The sequence below is a fragment of the Strix uralensis genome, chromosome 8 (genome assembly GCF_047716275.1).
Source record: "Strix uralensis isolate ZFMK-TIS-50842 chromosome 8, bStrUra1, whole genome shotgun sequence".
Lineage (NCBI taxonomy): Eukaryota > Metazoa > Chordata > Aves > Strigiformes > Strigidae > Strix > Strix uralensis.
The window spans coordinates 31,760,265-31,782,249 of record NC_133979.1 but is presented as its reverse complement, the minus strand read 5'-3'; the positions used below and the strand labels follow the sequence as shown (position 1 = coordinate 31,782,249).

General features: G+C 47.7%; 1 protein-coding gene across 1 annotated transcript in view; it reads left to right on the top strand.

The window, feature by feature from the left end:
- The window catches only part of PAPPA2 (pappalysin 2), a 94,431-nt gene that overhangs the window by 11,204 nt on the left and 61,242 nt on the right, over nt 1-21,985 (top strand). Inside the window, exon 3 of the mRNA XM_074877272.1 lies at nt 17,949-18,094. Within this exon, the coding sequence (XP_074733373.1) occupies nt 17,949-18,094 (146 nt within the window). The remainder of the gene's footprint in view (nt 1-17,948; nt 18,095-21,985) is intronic.

Below are 21,985 nucleotides of genomic sequence, written 5' to 3'. Positions count from 1 at the left end.
AGAGAGCAGGCATGTGTAATGTTATTTCAAAATTACAAGTCTTAGGAACAATCTGAGGTCACCAAAATGGTTGCAGAGCATAGATTCATTTGGAGATGTAGGTGCAGATGCCTTCATTTGTTGCTTGTGGTGGTCAGTCCCTTGAGGGATGGATGGAGAGGGTGTGTTATCTGCAAACTATTGAACTTGCTGCCTGTGGAGTGTAAGAGACTATTTTCTTATGATGCTCCCATGAGGAAAGGGTGGTTAGGAAGTACCCCTGCTCAGGACATGAGTTCTGGCTGCTTTTTAGCTCCCTCTGGCACCTCTTGGTAACCTACTGGGCTACAGATGTACTGGCCTGTACCCCAATATCGGCCTGGTGTTCCCAAAGGACTAAGCCTCAAGTGCTGGACTTGAGTCTCGGAGCTTGTAAGTGTGGTGGTGAGATGGGTGCTTTGGGGACAGCAAAGATGGCAGTGATGGGTTCACTGACTTCTGTGCTTGGTGCTTCTCCTCTCTAGTAGACCTGCAGGGACTGGGGAGATGCAGTAATAAACGGCTTTTTCCTGGAGCCTAATGGTTTCTTGGTGGATGCTTTAAAGTTTCATGAGAGTGGTTGGATTTGAGCTCATAAAAAAGCCTTATTCTTTCCTCGTAGGAAAGCCCGCTCTTTCTGAGCTTTCCCATTGATTACTGATTGCAAAACTTGGCAACGATAGAAGGTATTGTCCTTGGTAGAGCCCATTATATCAAGCAGGCAGGATGTCTACCAAGCTGCTTGCTCACGATGGCGTTTGGAGGCTATATCCAGGTGAACGTGCTTCTGGGTGATTCAGCTCACACAGAGCCCTGCCTTGTGGGTGAAGACCCCAAATTTTCTTTTGACCTTATCAAAGTACATTGGAGAGTATTTGGCATGTTATTACCCCTTAGTAAGTGTCTAGTGTGTTGTGCCAAAGGTAAGCCTGACAGTGGGATTTTGCTCCTAAGAGGGAGGACTTGGGGTGATGAGATAATGCCTGCACTGTGGGCTTGGTCAGTGTGACTCGGTGGGCTCTGCAGTGTGTTTACATTTATGCCCCTGGGGAACTGTACACCTTGGCCTCTGGCCTTTGCTGTCCCTGCAAGATAGATTTTGTTTGCTTAGTTTTCCTATTTATTCTTTCTTGTTCCTTGTTTGTCGTGAAGGCTGCTCCTTTCCTTCCATGTTATGCACTTGTCTGTCCTTGTGTCTTTTGTATCTCCAAAACTTTATCATAAATGAAGCTACAAGTTGGGCACCCCAAAGGCATCTTTGGGGGTTTTGTTCTCACAAAGATTTGAGAGAGGGAGATTATAACTTTTCCAGCGTGGGCTGATAGGTAAAAGGAAAGGGTAGTTGTGGGCTGTAACCTCAAATTATGAGAGGCCCATGAGGAGTTGCAGAGGAGGTGGTGATGGGGGCTTCAGCATGGAGCCACACTCTCTAAGGCATGACCAGGCAAGACCAGGGTCTGACTCAGCCCCTCCATCAGGCCAGTTGGACTGTGGGAGTCACTTCTCTCACTCTCACCTCCAGGGGGAGGTAGCACCAAGGTGCAGCCATCCAAGGGACTGTGCAAGGTCCTGGGGACACTGGTCAAGAGCAGAGACTCCATATCACAGTGGCTTTTGGTGGGACCAGAGCTCTGTTGTGTTATTGCAGGGATCAGAGGAGCAGGGCTGGAAGAGGAGCACAGGGGTGTAGAGGTGTCCAGGTCCAAGGGCTGGTTCCCAGCGCCTGGCTTTGGCACTAGTCAAAGCAGCTTACTCTGTATAGCAAGCTGCAGCATACTGCTGATGTGCCCAAATCTTCTTCTGTGCATTTTGGGGTGCTAGAAGTAGGAAATAAAATCTATGGTAATGCACTCCTTTTCTTTCCAAGGTAGAAGGCTCAGGGGTTAATTTCCAATAAGCCTCTGCTGGAGGACAAGTCTCACTTACTCCTGCAAGTCTTCCTGTGAGCATGGAGCTGCCAGGCTGCATGTTCCTTCAGGAACCTGCCAGGTCCCCCCTGGAGTGGCCGCATCTCTGTGGGAGAGGGAGAACACGATCTGTGTGTGAGCGAGAGAGGACCCCTGCCCAGAGGCTGTAGGCAGCCTGGGTGCTTTCGGGGAAAACAGCTGTTCCAGATGTGAGCTATTGTTCTAGCGAACACCAGTGTCTCGGGGGCTCATTTGAGGGGGGCTGATTGTATCAGGATGACAATTGTGAAGAAACAGCGTGTGTCCGACGGCTGGAGGGGGTCACTCTTTGTCCTGATGTTCAGCCCTCCCCAGGGTTCCTCCTCATCTGACCATACCCTTGCCCACGGGTGGAGGATGCCAGCCGAGACCCTGGCCAGGCTAGTGAGACCCCAGGAACTGAAACGGCAGGGCGATGTGGAGGGACACTGTCAGCTTGGCATTGACAGGGTCTCTGGGATGATTTAATCCACGTTTGGGTTGGCAGGCTGAGCCGTGGCCATTGGAGTCGTTAAGCGAACATACTGCTTTTAGTTTTCCTTGGCCCAGCTGCCACTGTTATTTAGGAAATCAAATTGCCCCTTTGCAGAGGGTGATGGGGCAAGAGGGAATGGGTCCAGTGGAACCCAAACCCACCAAGACAGCACGAGGCAGAGGACTTTACTAGGAAACTTCGGAGATGGTGACAATGCTGAGCCTTTGTGACTGTTGCCTGCCAAGGGCTGTGCTAGGGACCAGAGGCAGCCTCTGATTATTTTTTTTTGTTTGTGGTTAACGTATGATCGTTACATTACAAAACTTCCCCAATAAATTATCTTGCATCCTTTTTATATCTGTGAGGAAGGCATTTTTAGAATGCTGGCTTGCATGCACCGTGTTCCGGCTGGGACACCCAATTGCCTGGACCTAAAAATAAGTTGGAGACTTGGGACTTGGTTTTTTGCTTTTTTTTTTTTTTTTTTAAATATAAAAAGCAGGGGGGAAATGTTTGGCTTGTATATATTTATTTTCCTCTTTTTCTCTGTTTCGATCCCTTTCCTGACCAATATCAAGGCTGCAAGTTTTTGCCCTTTGGTGAGAAGTTTAGAGTGAATGTAGCAAAGTTTTGGATCTTTTAGCAAGATGAGATGTTACCATCATGGTGAAGAGTGCCTGAGGGGGGTTTATTGACCACAGGGATGTGTGGTTCCCCTTGCAGAGGAACGAGGAGCTTTTAGCTTAATGCCCCTGGGAGCATCATCCCTGCTCAGCAAATTTGTCCACTGTTGTCAGCCCTGTTAAAGGGTGGTTCTTCTGGCAGTGCCCAGGAGCTTTCAGTCTGAACAGATGAGGCAGACCAGAGACTGGAAGGGTGGTACTCTGGTCTTCTGCCACCCTTTCATTGACTTCTGCTGCAGGGCCATAATGATGGATGGGCATGTGCATTTCAGTCTGCTGTGGGCTCATCTGAGCATCATAAAAAAAATCCTTCCCCAGTCTTTCAGTGTCTGCATTTCCTTTTCTGCTGCCCTACTAGTCAGGGAGTCTGGATGAAGAAGAGAGACTGACTTTTGCTTATCACCTGGTGGTCACCAGAGCAGTTTTTGGAGATAATCTCAAGCCAGGGGCTCTGCCTGCCCCATCCATGCAGAAACCATGCCAAAGCTTGTGGTCTGGCCCCTCTGCACCAACCATGCCTTCTTTGAGGAGGGGACTGAGCTGCCTCCTGCTATGCATTAGCCCATACTTTTTTCCAGCCTTGACTGGTCCTAGCACAGAGCTGTCTCATGAGACCTGGTTCTGGTGGTGATGTGCACCGGTCCCAGCTCTTTGGCTGAAGACAGGCTTCAGACAGTAGTGTGGCACACCCTTGCTGGCACATGTGCCATCTTCACCATGCTCATCCAGACCACAGCTCTCCCTATGTCCCATCAGCCCTCTGGGAGCTGTCTTACATAGGAGGATGCTGTGGGAGATGGGTGGGAAAGAAGGAGGCATGTGGTGAAAAGCTGGACGCTTGCTTTCCATTGAACAGCAGTGGGATGTGGGTGCCTAACTGCTCTAAGCTTCTTTGAAAAGCCTGCACAGCAGAGATCATGTCCTCTAAGATGTTTGCAGATACCTGCCTGTGTTGTGGACAAGGGAAATCACAGCTCTTCAGCTGGGGAAACCAAGGCACAGAAGCCTTAGACATCTTGCCTCCAAGTTGTGCAGCAATGAGGTGCTGCCACTGATGCTGGGGCTCTGGCCTCCTGCCTTCTAGTCCATGGATGGGGAAGAGAGGCACTTAGTGAAATGTGAAGAAGCTGCTCCATCCTGGCTAAATGCAAGGCAAAAAATAATGCTCTTATTTGTGCAGTTCCCCTTTGTCTGGAGTGCTCTGCTGATCCTCTTGGCTCTGAGGCTCTGCTCAGCTACGTGAAGCCTGTGCAGTGCTGGGGGAGACCACGAGTGTTGCACCCACCGATGTTATCTGCTCTGCCTTCCCTCAGCAGATTGTGAACTGCACTATAAAAACTGGCAGTGAAATTCAGGCTCCTGGGGACACTGACTTTTTTGCAGAGACCTTAAGACCTCCCTAAACCTGCAGTGTTGCTTCGTATTTTTGCTGCAGGCAAAAAGTAAGAGAAAGCTGATTTGTAGCTCTCTTGTGGTTTAGGTGGGACAGTGCTTATCTGCAATCTTTGACAGGCAAAAAGTGCTGTAAAACTTGGTCCTGACCTGGGATGTTTCTTATTTTGCTTTGAAAGAAACAATCCAGGCAGAAAGTAAACCATACCTGGCTTTGTTTAGCTTGGAACCTGCTCTAAAATAACTTGCCACTGTTGAGTTCTGCCTTGCAAAACCGCAAGGGCCTGCAAACGTATTTCTCCATTTCCCAAGCACTTCTCACTCGCCCTCTCACACATGTTGTGTATAACAGCAGCGTCTTGCCAGCCAGCATCAACATGGTCAAACAAAGGCAAGCACTCACCCTGCGTGATGGATAGCGAGTCTCCAAAGCGTGTCGGTGTGCGCTGTAGCTGGGATGCTGCCTGCGCTGGGCTTTGGAGCCCGGCCACCCAGGCCAATGCTGGGCTCCCCTCCCTCTCCAGGCTGCTGATTCCCCGCTTTTCTCCCTGGCAGGGCTCCTTTCCTTCCCCTAAAGGGTTCAAAACCAGATCTTTAACTCTGTTTCTTTTGAATTCTTTCTATTAACTTCCCCCAGCTGCTGTTTTTTCCCTGTTTTCAGCGATGATGTCTCATGATGACAGCTCCCCCCTCCTTCTTACAGCCCCCATAGATGTGCAGTAGCTTCCTGACTTGCTAGGTACGCTGCTCTCACAGATGGCCAGGCATGTGCTCTGGGAGAATGACAAGTGTATTCAGAGGCCACCGTGATGGTCTGAGCCTCCTTCATGCCCACCAAGAGTGAGGGATCAGTGCTGGGTGTGGGTGGAAAGCCCAACCCAGCAGAGTCTTATCACCCAGGCATGCACAAGCTTTGGGGTTTGCACCCAGAGTCTGCACTTGGCGAGCAGAATTTCTCCTTCCTTGCATGCTCCTGGGGTTCAGGGGGTGAAGGTGAGTGTTGCTGCAAGCAGGTGGGACACTGTGTTATGGACCTACTTGGGGATGGCAGTGGGAGACACCAGGGTGGAAGCAGGAGGTGACCTGCAATATTTGTCTTCTTTGCTTACTCCACTGATGAGGAGAAGCAACTGGCTGTGGCTCTGACCTCTCCAATTCCTGCTTCACTGTTTTTTTTTGAAGGGGAAGGTAAGAGGGAGCAGGAGGACAGATGTCCCTTTTGAAATTTGGGAGTTTTCAGGTCCTTGGCTTCGTCTGGCTTATTCTACAGAGGTGACATGTACTCAGCCTTGCTGTCCTGCACATCTATGGGTTGGGATCTCCTCTTTGCAATGGCTGAACCCACAGGCGGGTTTCAAACAGATAAAAATCTTGGACATCTGTGTTCCTGCAGGCTCATGAAAAAGGCAGGAGAGGAGAGCTGCCCCTGTGGTGGGCAAATGTGAGGTGTAACTGCAGCCTGTGTTGAGCTTTTATAGACCTTGAAGGGTTGGTGGGGGTGATAACCCTAAATACATGCCTTAGCTGGGGGGAGAGATGGGGGGAGCTTCAGTCAGTGCTCACAGACACCATGAAATAAATACCAGGGTTTAGTCTGTTCATTGCTTCCAGGATTACTTCTTAGTAATTAGTACATTCCTTTGGAGTTCACTTCTATTGATGTTTTCAGTATGTGTTAACCCCAGATAAACCAAGATTTCTGCCTGGGAATTTCACTGAAGAATCATCAGCTGGGAGCCTGTAGGTTGAGTTTAAACCCAGGCATCTGAGGCACATGTGGCTTTTCCGCTCCCAAAGTGCTCTCCCTGGGAACAATGAGGGTACATGGTCCATGGAGGATGAAAGATGGTCCATGTGTCCTTTGTTCCCACCATTAGAGCAGCTGGGAGCCCAGCTGCTCTGAAATCCTGACTCTGTGTCGCTGCCTGGTCTAATGAAAGACATCCCCGTACCTTGATGGGTCTCAGATGGGTCGCATGTTTTAAGATGATGTCACCCGTGAGGAGACGGTAAGCCTCTCCAAGGAAGAGATGGCCATGATTCACTCTGATAGAAATAGAAAGGCCAAACAAGCAAATGGAAACTCCCTATTGACCAGGTCCCTGCAATTTAAAAGGGTTTTTACTACCTATTCCAGTATGCATTTGAAAATCATATGCATTTACTCTTACATACTACAATCAGATGTTTTTCAAGCCATTAAGCCCCATTGGGTCAATAACCACCATTTTTAAAAATCTATTAAATACCCATTTCCGCGGAAATAGAGCTTTTACAATTGATCATGGCTACCGACTCCCATTAAAATAAACCCCAAATGCTATCAACTCCCCCAAGATGTAGAGCACTAAAATGCAGATTACCAGGACAAATTTATCCCAGGGGAAAGTTGATGGCCCATTATGCTTAAGCAACACAAGAATTGTCACATAAGCCAGGAAGTTTATGGTACTTGCATGGATTTGTCCTCCCTGAGGGGGGGTAAAAAGGAAGGTTCATGGGGTGAATCAGTAGTGCTAACAAGCTCAAAGCCAGCCTCCTGCGGGAGCTTTTTGGGAAACATTTGGCTTGTTTTGTATTAACTTTCAAGTGAGTACAGGCTTTGGTTGTTTGGCAGAACCAAATGTTGCTTTAGTGCTGTAAGAAATGCTGAATTTGTGGGTCTGTTCTTTGTGGCACAGGTTTTTTCATGTTGAATTATACAAAGGTGTTACACCTCTGAGGTTGTATGAGGAAAGCTGTTAGGAAGACGATCTTGCAGAGATGAGGTCCTTGCCTCTCTGACCTGGGAAGGAAGCCTTTTGGGACTGCTGATGTTGTGGTGTACCCTAAAGCAGGCTGCAGGGGTATGAATGTAGTGGGACTGCAGGGGATCCGTGCAGATTGCCTCTGAGTGAGGAGCAGCTCAAGAGATGGAAAGCTGGTGATCAGGGGCTTGACAGTGTGGAGGAGAAAGTATGGGAAGAGTAGATGTCCCCACCACAACGTTGCTGGTGGCTCTTTCTGTGCATGGGAGGTGAGAGTTGTGCCAGTCCTAAAACATACTGCAGAGCAGAGAGGCTCTGCGTGTCCTTGCTGAGCACTGGTGATGGAGGGTTACAGATCTGGCAGGTCCACATCAGGAGGTGACCTAAAGGGCTGGGACCCATCAGTGTGGCTGTTGTCCCCTCTGAGAGTAGCCTCCAGTTTTCAGGGGGAGCACCAAGGATGGAGGAACAGCAGCACAGGCGAAAGGGATCCCAGCTCTGGCTCCCATGTCTTGGCTCGGCAGAGAAGCACAGGAGGGAGCTTTGCAATCCAGCTGTCCTTTCCGATTAGGGCTTGCTGCTTACCATCTCTGCCAGACAGCGACAATTCTCAGGATGCAGGCTGGCTGCCGGCGTCAGCTGAAAGCTGCCGTGCCCCCTTGGAGGAGAGGTCAGGTAGTCCCTGCTGAGCCAGAGGCCATGCTTCCCTTGTTTCTCTCCCTTCATGCCTCCTTCAATCAGCTTCACCACAGCCCTCTGCTCCCTTCTGCAGTCCTGGATTTCTCCACTGTGTGTGCCTGATCCTGACCCAGCACTACTCTTCCTGCTGCCCTGTCACCTGTCTGAGCCATTTCTTGCTGGGGGATGTCTGTTCTATAGGGCAATGTCTAGATGCCTTCTCCATGGGGCCACTGTGAAAAGATGCCCCTTCCCCTTCAGCAACGTGGGATGTTGGATGGTATTTGTGATGGGCATGGAGGAGGCAATGTGGTGAATTGGTTCCCCCCTTCTTAAGGGAATTTAATTTGAGACTGGAGAAGGGGAACATGTGGGTTCCTGTCCCTGGGGAGAGTGTAGACATCTATCCCTAGAGCAAGTGTTGTGGGACTTTCTCCTGGAATCAAAATGTAATGCCCTCTATGTCAGGCACCAGGACCACTTGACCTTTTGTGGTTGTTGGTGGCTGGTCTTGGTGCTTTCTGCAGGTGCAGGATCAACTCCTCCAGGAGCTCAGGAGAGGATATAGGTCTATCAGCCACAACCACTGGAATTTTTTTTGAAACTGAAATGCAACTTGGATAAAATGCTGGTGCTTGGGTTTAAATGAGTGGTTCTCAAAAATCTTACCTTGTCCTAAGATGTGCTAGGACTGGTGGTACCTCTGTTATAGCCAGGAAACCTACACAGGCACATGGAGATGTGCTGGGATTCCCAGCAGAGCCATCCCAAGAGGCCCTCAGACAGGCTGTGGTGCCCATCATATGCATGGCAGCTAGTAGCTGAGTGAGGCAGTAAGCCAGCCTTGTCCTGAGGATGCAAATATCATGAAACGAGTGTTTTTCAATGATCCAAGCATCTGATACACATATGATTAATCTGGCTGAACAAAGAGCCACTGAACATCCCTGTCCCTTCAGAGGAGTAGTGGAGGGAACTCCCCGCTCCTGCAGTGCTAGTCAGAAATCCCAGGGGCTAGGGCCTGATGAGGCAGATGCTTTAGCATCCTCCAAGGGAAGCCTCAAATTTGGCAAAGCCTCCAGCAAGAAGCCACAAGAGGAGGCTCTATCTGAAGACAGCGTTAGAAGGGGAGGTCAGAAGATCTGCAAAGGGGTGTGCACCCATTGGCATGGGTGTCCTGAGGGTGCCCACCATGATGTGAGAGCACAGCTGGGGGTAAACCTCTCCTGAGGCTTATTCTCATGTATTCAACACAAGTGGGGGAGGACCATCCTTGGTTCAGTCCCCAAAACATGAGTAGCAGTGTGCCATGTGCAACGAGCCTTGAAACCGGTCCCTGCTCCCTCACCCTGCACATAAGCTGCCAACAGAGCTATAACAAGATCCAGAGAGGAAACCAGCACATGGCAGAAAAGCAAGACGTCTCTGAGAAGGCTGGTTGGAGGAATTAACGTGGGTTTCTTAAAGTCAGGTGCCCTGGTGTGATGCCAGAGGCAAAGATAAGTCCTTGAAGCCCAATTGTTGCTTCCCAAGAGAATGGCCAGCAAGTGCTGCATGCTCTTGCCTGCATTCATGCCAGCAGAGTCTGAAATCTGTCGGTGCAGGCAGCTGGTTAAAAATTTGTCAACCTTGGCAGTGTATTCAGAGTTTACTTAGAGAGGGCATTGCATGTCCTTCACTGACCTTCAGGTGATCACATCTACACCAGTCCCTGTGTTTAAACATTTCCATTATGTTGTTTGAAAGATGGGGTAGGAGTGTGAAAGTAATAACATGGAGACTTTTATACCTGAAAGTCTGCTGAAGTTTGTAGGTGGATTTAAGGTCTGTCAGAGAGAGGACAACCAGAAGATCAGCCTGTCTTGTTATGATCTTTGTTCACCCCCGTAGACGTCACTGCATATACCATATTACCTGTTCTCCAGTCATAAGCCCCCCCTGTGGTCAGTCCTTCTGGATTTAGGGTGGCATTTCCCCAGGCTTCTGCTGCAAATTTATTACACACACTGAGTTTCATTTATCTATGAACATTTCTATATCTGCACTCTTCCCTCCTGCTTTTTGCCCCTTGTTCTGATTTGTACATGCTGCCCCTTTCAGAGTTGGGACTCACTGCCACTGCACCAGTGGTTCATCTTCCTTCCCATCTAGTTCAAATGGCACTTAAGCCCCCATCCAACTGCTGCCACCTTTATTTTTTTTATCTTGAGCTCTGCCATTAATCTTGTTGTTCCACTAGAAGGGAACTTGAATTATGTTTCACAATCCTGAATAAAGGTGAAGACCATACGTTAATTTTGTCCAGGGATGCATCTCAATTACGCTGAGCTTCAGCTCCACCTTCCTTGCTCAGCAGATCTGCTCCTTCCTTCTTTTGCTCTTTTTATTTCTAAAAGGGTCTTTTACTCTTTGTTTTCACTGGAGTCAGCTTGATTTCAGGAAATTCACATTTCACCCCCTTCTCCCCAGCATCTTGCATGCAGTGGTGTCTGCTGGTCAGTCCTGGTTTTCAATTCTTAGTTCCAAGACCTGTGTTCATCCCTCCATTTAAGTTGATTTGAATCAACACATTACTAGTTCAGGCCAAGTTTTCTTTCTCTCATCAGCTCTTCCATAATTTCTCCACTGCTTACCAAAACCAGACCTAAATTAGCATTGTCTTTGGATGGTGCAGTGATGATTTAGTGAATAACTTTTAAGCAAACACTTCCAGGAATAGCTGGGCTGTGCCATTGTTAACAACACTTATTCTTCATCCTATCTCAGGGCAAAATGCCCTGCAGGGCTTTCTGGTCTAACACTAATGTTATAGTCTTTGTTGCCCAAGTCTGACCTCAAGAAGTTGTGAACTACCACCTGATGTAACTGGGAACTTGCCTGCTGTGTGCTAGAGATCTGCAGCCTTCTTGGTCCCTTTCCCCAGTAAATCTATATGGAAGGGTCATGCTCTCAAACCACAAGTTGTCTTTTTGATCCCAGCTTTGCCAGTGCAACTCTGACCCTGCAGCATCTGCTACTGCTTCAGTCCCAAAGCTAAATTCACTTCCCACATGGAGATTGAGGGTTACCTCTGAATCCAACAGGAATTTCTCATGCATAAGGGAAACCCCTGATCCTGAAGGCCCTCATGTAGGACTGTTTTGCCCTGTTCCACTCTTTGACATCTTGATACTCAGGCAAATTTTAAACTGTCTCTTAAGCAGTGTTGCCAGTGATGGGTGCTTCCCAGGCTGCTGTTCTACTCATGCTGTCAGTGCCTCAGAGGTGAGTTTTTCCAGGCATGTCCCAGAGGTGTGCGATGCCCTCATTCCTTGCGTACCCAAATGCTCTTTGGCTGGAGTCCAACACCCAGTGAAGCTGATGAGAGATTCCTGTGGACTACAGAGGGTATTATTCCAGCAGTGTGGTGCGTCCTGTGATCCTAGGGGAATGTCTGGCTGTTCGTTAGCCTTCCCTTCACCTCTTGCATGTGTGTTGTATCTGGCTGTGTTACCAAAGCTTGTCCAGATGAGAGTCATTTGGATGCTGCTGCCTTGTCAAGTTGTCATGATGCTGGCAATGATGTTTGTGGCGTACCAGCATAGTGCTGGACTGGAGTCAGAGCTGCTAGACCATGGTCATGGGGATACAAATAGACTTAACAAGTACAGAAGGACTTAAGCTTTTGCCTAAAAACACAGCATCCCCCCAGCTGCTTTAATGCCAGAAATATCAGGGTAGGTAAACCCAGAGTGTGAGGCCGCTGCAGTTATGAGAGTGACCATCAGTCTAGTCTAGAGGCAGACCAAGCAACCTGTCTTGGCTTGTGTGCTGTGCCAAGATGGTACCATGTCCTTTTTACGTCGTGGTAGTGGGCTTTGCCTGTCAGCGGCAGGGCAGAAGGGAGGCAAGGCTGAACATCAGCTGGGAGTTCATGTTCTGGGAACAAGGATAAGGGTTCACAAATTCTGGCAAGGAGGATTCATGTCAGAGAGCCCCCTAAAGATTCACCATGGAGAGGAGTCCTTTGGCAGGGGTGAATTGGAAGACATTTATCCTGGCTCACCGTCCAGAGGAGCATCTCTTCATTGATGATATGGAGAGTTTAGAGAGTCTGCTCTCTGAAAATATTCATGCCACTTGACTCAGCACCTGTCTTTATGAATTGAGTTGTAGCTCTTGGACTTTTGGCTGGTGCCTCAGATGCAAGGTTGCTGTGTGTTGCGTTAACCCTTTGCAGCCTTGAGGGAATGTGTTGTCAGCACACCAAAAATGTTAGTGGCAGACTGATGCTCTTTCCTGGGAATTCTGAGGAATTCCTCATTTGTCAAGCAGAGGTTTGGGGAAAAAGGGAGCCTCTCTGCTTGGGGGGAGTAGGAAGAGGAATTTCCTTGCAGTGGGTGAAGGACATGAAAGCAGAGCCAGGAATCCCCTGTGACTTCATTAGGCTGTATAGTTAGCTGGATCTGGCTGGGTCTCAAGTATTTTCCAGCTGTCCATGGAGGGCACTTGGACAACTTCCACCCAACCTCACTCCCACATCCCTTCTGAACCGTCTACAGGGAAAAGACTCCTATTTTTGAATTGCAGTGGAATTCCTGTGGCATTACACACTGTGTCCTTTGCAGTACCCAGAGAATTCACTTTGATTTATGGTACTGTATGGGGTATGTGCTGGCCTTGCTTTTCATTCAGAAGTGCTGTATTTTGCCTTTCAGTGGTAATGGCTACTTTTGTGGCCCCAAGACTTCCTGTTATGATATGGCTGTCACTAGAAAGTGCCACTCTTGTTCCTCTTCTCCCACCTTAAACCACATCAGGCTTGTGTTACAGCAGGATTGTCCATTCTACTGCCCCATAGATAAGCAGATCCTCTCCTCTCTCTCACCTGTACACAGCAGTGGTCCTGCTGTTGCTGCCAGAAATTGCTGCCTGGAAAACAGCAACAGCTCTGTCTCTCCAGAGTATGTCAGGTCTTCTCCTTTCACCAAGCCAGCCCAGAGCTTGACTCACATCCACAAGTACAAAGATGCTGTCTGCCCCATAGGCTAGAACAAAATTGTCCAAGGAAAAGCATGAGAAAGGGATGTAAGGGTTTTCCAGGGAGGCCTGGGATCATGAGTGGAGTGTGATTTTTCAACTGTTCAGAAAGGAAGCTTTGGGTCTTTAGACCTTAATGTGGTGAGGTCCAGTGCAGTAATAGTTTTCCATGCAAAGCTCTAGTCATTTGATGGTTTTCCAATTTGATGTGATGGGGTGACACGGAGAAGATGGAGCAGAACTCCAAGATTCATGATGATAGGACAGCAAGCAATGGACACAAGTTGGAATGTGAGAAATTTGGATTAGACATTAGGATTTTTTTTTACCATGAGGGTGGTTAAATACTGGAATAGGTTGCCAAAAGAAATTGTGAAATGTCTGTCGTCAGAGCTGTTCAGGTCTCAGCTGGACATGGCCTTGAGCAACCTGATTCAATTAGACCTGTTTTGAACAAGAGAGTCAGACTAGATGACCTGTAGAGGTCCTCTGCATCCGCAGTTATGAGTCTCTGATTCCACTATTCTATTATGACACAGTCACTGAAGCTGCTGCACTTCATCTTCCTTTCCTTTTTTTGATAGCCTGAAATGTCACACAATGACAGCACATCATTAAGTCCCACACAGAGCCATGAGCTCCCGATCCAGCCCAGCACCGGGACCACACAAGTGTCAGTGTGGTTCTATTGTGCTGCTGTAGAGCAATACAAGGTCCAGGCTTCTTCCCCATCTTGCCTTCTGCCAACCGTGAGTCCCACAAGTAAAGCAGTATGCAGTGTGGTACCTAAGCCTGCCTTAGAGTCAGGTTGTCAGCTAGTGTCATTCAGCAGAACTTTAAGTCAACAATATCACAGGTCAGCACTGTCATGAGGGAGGCCCTCATATTTGGACTCGTTCCCTCAAAAACCATAATTTCAGATGGTGTTCATGCCCACACTCATTTTTAATAATGGAAATCCATGGTCTTCCCATCCCCAATCTCTCTTTACTGTTGCCTATGCTCTTCTTGCAAGCTCCACTCCCCCAGAGTTGCAAATACTTCCCAGATCAAGGTGGTACTACTATGCAGCTAACTTCTCACCAATGAGTTTCGGGTGCTCTTGGAAAACCATTTGCTTTGAATCTGAAAAACCTGATGGCCTTTCTGTCTGTCTCCTATCCTCTGCCTTATTCTTTGGGGTTGGTGTTTTTTGCTGCTTAGCTGATAGCTGTGGCTTCACGTGTCCTTCTGGCCTTCTTTGTGTTTGTGTGTTGGCTTGCAGTGTCCACCCTGCTGTAAATACCACCTAGTTTGGAATACTCCAGTCTTTCAGGCGTTGAGAAGCTATTTGGGGAGCAGAACAGAGGGCTGTCATTTAGGCTGTTTGTGGAGACCGAAGGCTGCTCTGCCTTCCCCTGGGAAAATCAGAGAAGCGCTGAGGAAGAGGGAGAGCATGACCTTGTCAGTAAGTGACAGGCGAAGACGCCAGCTACATGCTCGTTGTCTAAGCTAAGGATGCCAGTGGGAAATGTGGATTGAGGGGAATTGGAGTTGCCCATTCTAGAGTTGTTTTGGTCTTGGTTGTGTCTTTGGGGACACTAGCAGGAGGATATTTGTGCTTTCTATGTTGCAGTGGGTGAAATCAAGGTCCTTTCCTCTCCTTCTCCATCCATCTTACCATCTCTTAGTGCTGGAATGGCTCCCCCTACCCCTGACACAGCCCTGAACCATCCAAATCTCTCAATGGAGGAAATTACAGTTATTTATAATTAAGGGTTGACAAAAAATGTTGCTAGTGTCAAGGGAATGGCAGGCGACAGCCAGAAAAACATCATGTCTCCAGAAGAGGGACGGCGGGAATATCCCTCTGAATAGGGCTGACGTCAGCTCTCGGAATTTGAACAGCCTGGAACCGTTTGGGGCTATTTTTCCAAGATATCATAGGTCAGGAATCAAAGTTATTTTTAAGTCTGTGTTCCCCGAGCAGCTCTGGTGCATGAAGGAGACTTTCTCTCCCCCTTCCCCCTCCTTTATGCTCTATTTCTATGAAATTTTTGCTTCTCTTCCTTCCGAGTCATGCCACAAATATGTCCTTCAGGTTTATTTATTCTTCTCCCTATCTATTCCTCCCAGCCTGCTCCTGTCTTGGTTGGGTTGAAGGGATGGCGTCAGCGTGGCGCGTGTCTGGGATGCTCAGGCTAGACATCACAGAGAAGAGATCATGTTCTCCTAATTTGCCGTTTCCGGTTGGGAGACTTTTCTCTCCACAAGCTGATGTGGCTCGGGAAAGTGTTCTGGGAATGCTGCTTTGTGGTGGGAGATCTCAGGGCCTGGTGAAGACAAGCTGGTCACCTCATCTCACCATTAAGTGCTGCCATATAGTCCAGTCAAGTTTTTCCAAAGTGACTGAAGTTTCAGTGCTGCTTTGTCGCTGGGAAGGTGGGTGAGATGTCTCCAGCCCAGGATGGCCTATTGGGGCTGACTGGAAGGGGAGAGGCAGTCATCAGATCCTGATTATCTGGCACCTCCCAAGACAACAATGGCTTCTGAAAGTCTCTACTATTTCAGATCCAGGGAAGTGGCCACCCTTGGGTTTACCACGCTCTGCTCCACATGCCATCCCGCTCTAGTCTACTTCTGCAATACTTTTCCTCTATTTCTTCACTTTTTCCTCCTTCTCTCCCATTTGCTGTGGCAACCTCTCTCTTTCTAAACAAGTCTGTTGGTATAACAACTTGACTAGGGATCTTGCCATCTCAAACAGTGTATTTGCACATCTCTCATTGGTTTCCCTTCTCACTTCACATCTGCAGTGAGCACATGCCTTTTTCCTGTTAGCCCATGCTCAGCTTTTTTGTCCTTCCTTCCATAATTCAGTGCAGTGAGGAATGCACTAATGGACACCGCTTCCACAGAAGCTGCTCATTCAAATATAGCTGATGTGCCTTCATGGCTAGTCCAGTGTAAGGAAATGATCGCTTTCCCTTCATAATCTCTCCGTGCAGCTCAAAGATGCCAATTGCTCCTGGAAGCATGGGAATAAGTGAAATGCTTTCCACCACCTTAATGTTGCTGTTGGCCTTATGCTGCAGGTTTAGTCATTCTTATGACATACTTCCACAATGGTGCATTTCCATCATCATTCCACAGTGATGTATTTGAAGCCTTTCCATGAGTTTTTTTCCTGCTTAGAATCTCTTAAATTAATGGCTTCACAAACGGCGGGTCAGGGCCCTCAGATTTTTGAATACTTAGAGACAAGTCTTAGAGACTTAGAGACGGTGTCTTCTAAGGCTAGCTGTCCTAATGCCATCTCAGCCCGTGAGGTTAATGGCACTGATGGTGGAAACAGTAGTCCTTGATTTAAAAGAGTATCTGGCATTTGCAGCACAGCTCAAGGCTCTACAATCCCAGTGCTATTATTATTGGAATTATTATTGTTATTATTAAGTTAGATCCTGATCGTTTTACACAGCTGAGGACATGAACTCCCTAAAGATCAATGCTTGGACTGTTGGTGTATGGGTGAATGTAATATAGACCTCTGACCTGTGCAGAAACAACCACGCAGAGGGGAGAGTGAAACCTAAAATTCCTGTCTGCTGGGTTTTTTTCTGCAAGTGCTGAGAGATGTGCCACGTTGTAAGGATCATTTTGTGGACACCCAGACATACCCACGGGTGTAACTGCTCTGCTGCAATGCCTATTGCCTACTGACCTCTCCCAGCCCATTACCTTCCCATGCCCTTTAGAAATGGATGTCTTTGATATCCTCATTTCAGTATTTTTTCTGCTCCTGCAAGTCTTTATTCCCAGCTCTGGAGATGGGAGGAGAGACAGCCAGCAGTGTTGTCAGAAGACTTTCCCCATTAAACATGCCCTTTGATGGATCTGTCTCCAGAGATGTCCGTCTCTCCCCGTTTAGCTTATTTTGGGAGTTCCTGTGCTTCCCTGCCCTGGTTGCTGCAGACATCCCAGACCACCTCTCAGAGAGGATTTGGATCATGTGCAGAGAGACAGATCTATGTGAAGAGGGCCCTGCTGTTGGCTCAGTGCTGGGGGGACCCAAGCAGAACTCTTCTCCAAGGTCCGTTTTGAGCTGAGCTGGAAGAGAGATTTCTTGGAGCAAATTCTGAGACACCTTTTTCTCATGCTCTTGCTTATACAATACACAGGGATAGGGGTGAAGCAACATGTTTCTTGATGTGTTATGTGCCTGTGTTCTGCAGGGACTCCTTGTTCTTACCATGCACTGCCACCTCTGGCATACTGGTTGCCCTGGGGGAAAGGTTAGAGTGGAGGGCCATGGTCGTGAGCTTCTCCAGACAGACTAGAGAAGCTGGAGAAGAGACTTCTTGCCCCCAGCTGGCAAACCCTCTCTGCTCCCAAAAATAAGGTTTGTTGTCCACTCCTGCCCTGACCTGTATCAGGGACAACCCCTGAAAATCCTTGTTGGAACCAGCTGGAGTTCTGAATCCTTTTCTCTGTCCTCACACCTTGAGGAAAACTCACTTTTTTTTTTTTTTTTTTTCCCCCCCTCTCAAATTCCACTTTTATGATGTCAAACCCCTTCTCTTTTCCCTAGCAGGTCTGACCTCTGCATTTTCTTTCTTCTCTCATTGTTTGTCCTCCAATTTTGTCTCCTTTTATCCTATTCTCTGGTGTCTCTCTGTCCTCATTGTTCGAAAACCTTCTCTAATAGTAGAACTCATCAACAAAGCTACTGTAATTAGTAAAACTTGTTCAGATTTGCATGACTGCCTCCCACCCAAACACCTTACTGGCAGAATTTGTACCTTACAGAACAGAATTAGTAGTGTCATGGGACATCCTGTTGAAACTTGCTGAATTTTGCCACACTTTACCAAACGCTGTTGGTTTCAGAGAGTTGAGGATGGGGTCTCTAGGTCTGCTGCACACTTTCCAGGATATCTACGAGTGGTTCCTGCTTTTCCTCTTTGCTCCGTTGAAGCCTATGCTGACTATCTCCTGTCCCTTGTCCTTACAGGGCGTACATGAGCGTGAAGGAGCTGAAGGAGTCACTTCAGCTGAACAGCACCCACTTCCTCAATGTTTACTTCGCCAGTTCGGTGAGGGAAGAGTTGGCTGGTGCTGCCACTTGGCCATGGGATAAAGAGGCCCTTAGTCACCTGGGTAAGTAAGCTACCCTGCTCATGGGGTGTCAGGGTTGTTGGTTTTCCTCTCTCTTGGTTGGCTTGGCAAAAAGAGGCAGCCATGACTTGGCTCAACATTGAGGACGTTTAATAAGAAGGTCATGACAACAGGCTTTGGGTGTACCAATAGCTGCTTCTGTAAGGAAAGGACCTGCCTGTTCCCCGTGTACATGTGGATAAGGTGGTGGGGTTACACCCTGACAAGGGACTTCCAGGTTGTTACGAGAAACTTTTAATGGTGAAGGCAGTGAGACAGTGGGACAGAGAGCCTGGGGAGAGATGCAGTTTCACCATCAGGGGTCTAGACTTGCATTTGGCTTCTCTGGGACCTTCCAGGTCTGTCTTCCAGGATTCTGGAAATGGTGAACTTCACTTTGCAGCACGTAATGACAAACAGACAAACCAGGAGTGTCAGTGATTTCAGAGCTGAGACTCCAGATTTGAGCGACTCCAGAGCTGACCAAGCAGCGAGCGCTGGCCACTTCCGAATCCAGCTGCAAATGTGAGGATGACTATCAAATTAAACCATGTTTTTATAACTTGGCTTACTACCTGCTAGAGGCAAGGTTCTCTTTGGCTTCAGTGAATTCAAGGCAGACCCTTAAGGTCATCAGCCCTGGCAGGCTACAAAACAGTCAAAACGGCAACTGCTTCACTAGAATGTAAATGTATTGTGTGTTTTCTCCTGTTTCTGCTGTCTCTTTTTTCTGCCTCTCCCTCCACTTCTTCAGTGTCAGAGTTTTCTGGCAAAGCCCTTTACACTTTGCAGTCAAAACATCTAAAGTGTTTCTCAATAAGTAACTGGAAATAATTACTCCTGACACCTGCACAGCAGACCTAGACCTTCTGCTTTTACAAGTGCGTGATGTTCAACACTTAAAAGTTTTACGCTGCTGTTAAAGACCTGTTTTAAAGTTATTTTTTGCCAGTTTCCCTCCCTCAATGAGTTGCAGGACTGTTTTTTCAATAGCGTATTGCTACAGTTGGTTGTTGAGGAAGGCAAATCTCCATGAAATTTATTCCTTCAGCTTCCAGAAATCAATTCCAAGGCTCAGCTTGACAATCATCTTACTACAGCAAGTGCTTCAGCCACACATGTTCTCTTCCGACCCCTCCCAACGGCTCGCAAGGAGTTGTACGGAGGGGTAATCAGGGTGACTGGTTTCATCAAAAGCTTGCATTTAGCTCCCATCTCAGAGTTTGTGTCCAGCCAGGGACACAAGAAGTGGCACCATCTGGAAATGTTGGATCAGGTTTTACCACAGAGATTCAGGGGAAAAGGGGTGTTGTCTTGGCTCTGGTGCCAGAGCTGTGAAGTATGAAGCTGGATTTGAACTTCTTTGAAGCTCTGGCACAGACTGAAGACTTTGGTTCAAGACTGTCCTTGGTTTTAGATTTAATGAGCTCGAGAGGGCGGGTGGTGGCGGACTCTGTTCTCTGTAAACAGTAGGCTTCACCACATCACCAAGTGTTTTGTATCATGCACAATATATATTATTATCCAGCACAGAAGAAACTTAGGACTGAGCAGGTCATGAATATATGGCTTTTAACAAAACATCTCACAATAAGTTACTGGAGAATCTGAGTAGACATGAAGGTAAAGAAGTGAGAAAAGAACAAGGAAAACCTTGGGAGGGGTGAGTAGTAGTTTGAGAAAAATTCCTGAGCTTTAAAGATCTAATGGTGACCAGGAGTGGAGACAGGTCTTTACACAAGAGAGGGATCTGTCTCCAAGAAGACAGACTTCTTCCCTTGCACTGAAACTTGCTTATCACCTGTCTATCCTGATCTTGAAATATTAAGGTCAACACACAGGCCCTGCTCCCCCCATGCCACTGTCTGCTTCCATGGAGCAGAAATGCCATGCTGATTTTTCCCTACACGCGTACAGATGCTCTCATGCTTTGGTTCTCCTGAATGAAATTCGTTCTTTGAGTTTGACTTGACTTCTCCAAGAAGCTAACCTGCCTCTTGGCTCCAGAGACTCTTGGTCAGATTTCGCCCTGTTTGTCTCTCTGAACTGGACTTAGCTGTTTTCAGGAGAAGTACCATGTGACTCTTCCTCTCCAACTGCTTTTCCTTCTTCTATTTTAACACTTCCTCTCATCCCAAAGCTCACTAGACATACTGTTTCCAAACTGTTCTCCATCAGTTCTTATCTAGATGTTTTTTAATCTGCAATCTTGACTTTAAATTCCTTAGAAACCATTCTTTCATGGCTTTTGAATGTGTCTTTCGAGGGTCCTCCTCACCTTCCTGTTGGCGTCTTCACCTTCTCTTCACTTATGCTTATTTTGGGCTACCAGAAATTAAGTGACCATCCCTATGCTGATGATTTACAGATCTGTTGCTCTCCTCCAGATTATTTTCCTGAGTAAATCTGAATTTCAGGCAGTCTTCCAGAAGCTTTAGGGATGGTTTACCATTTTAGACTAGTAGTAGTACCAGCCAATGGCAACTACATTCATTGAAGCATAAGAGATAATTACTGACTTGGAGAGGGTGAACTGGTCTATGATGCTTCTATAGGCAGTATTTCAGCTGCTTGTGGAGCTCCTAGACAGAGACAGCTTGCTGCCAGCTAGCAGCAGAGGTAGAAGATCTCAGGTCTGTTTGCACTGCTCCCTCTAACCATACTGCCTCAGTCTTTCCACCATAATCACAGTGAGTTCCTCTCAAATTCAGAGTTCTTTCTTGGAGTCTGGAATGAATTTTCTGAGAAGTAAATCTTTTAAACTACAAAACACAAGGAGTCAAACTGCTGTTCTATAAAAAACTTAGCTTTCCGCAGTGGAAAGCCTTGCCTCAAAAACCCTAGCAATGTAATAATGCAGACGCTTTAAACTTCATGTGTAGCTGCATGTGAACTGTATTTGCATAAACATGGTAGAAGGGCAAGGGAATTGTGAATATTTGATGTTATAAATACTTTCTGCAGTTATATAAGCTGAGGCCAGCTCATATATCTGGCTGAGGTCAGTGGATCCTGAAGGAGGGCCAGCCGTTCCATCAAAGGTACCTTAAGCAATGGCCGTCTTCCTGTCTGACTAACCGTCATGCGCTTGTTCCATTAATTGCTGTGACTCAGTGTTTGGGGAAGACTGGCCCTGTGATACAGGTTCAGATGTGTGGTTTGCTCTTTAAAGATCCCATGTTTGCTTGAGCTTGAGTTCTCTACAACAGCCCTGATCCAGGATTCATGGTTGGCTTCTTGGGGGTTGCTTGAACCAGAGTCCTTCAGCATTGCTGCACATCATGGCTAGAAGCAGGGCAATGTCCTGGAACTGGAAGCTTCCAAGGAAAGCATGAGTAAAGATGAAGTGGGGTCCACACCAATGTAATCATTCACTGTACTGATGACTGGGCACCTCTTGCTGCTTGAGCAGAGTTGAGGCTTGACCTGGGGGACATTACCAGCTCTGCAGTGGTAGGTCTGGTCTGGATGGAGAGGATGTTGTGAGGCCAGACCTGAAGCTTTCCAGCTGCCTGGTCTTGGTTAGGTGAGGAAGTTGAAAAAAGAGTCTGATTCACCTGCCTTGAGGTGCTGGACCTCCTTGATGTCACAGGGACATGACATTGAAGTTTTTAGCTTGGTTGTATAAATGCTGACCTTGGGGGCCTCCTTGGGCTGGTTCTCAGGTGTGAGAGGGAGAGTTCACTTAAAGACCAACCTAGCCCATTGCCCAAGGCAGGAGGATGCAGAGGCAAGAAAGTGTGATCTGCAGAGGAGGGAGAGGGGAGGCTGGTCTTGCTGGGATGTTACGAACACTTCAACATCTTGCCTTCACAGCCAGTATCCTGCAGAGGGGAAATACAACTTCCTGGTCCAAAGCTGGGAGCCCTCCCAGCTCATCAGGGAGCTGTGGGG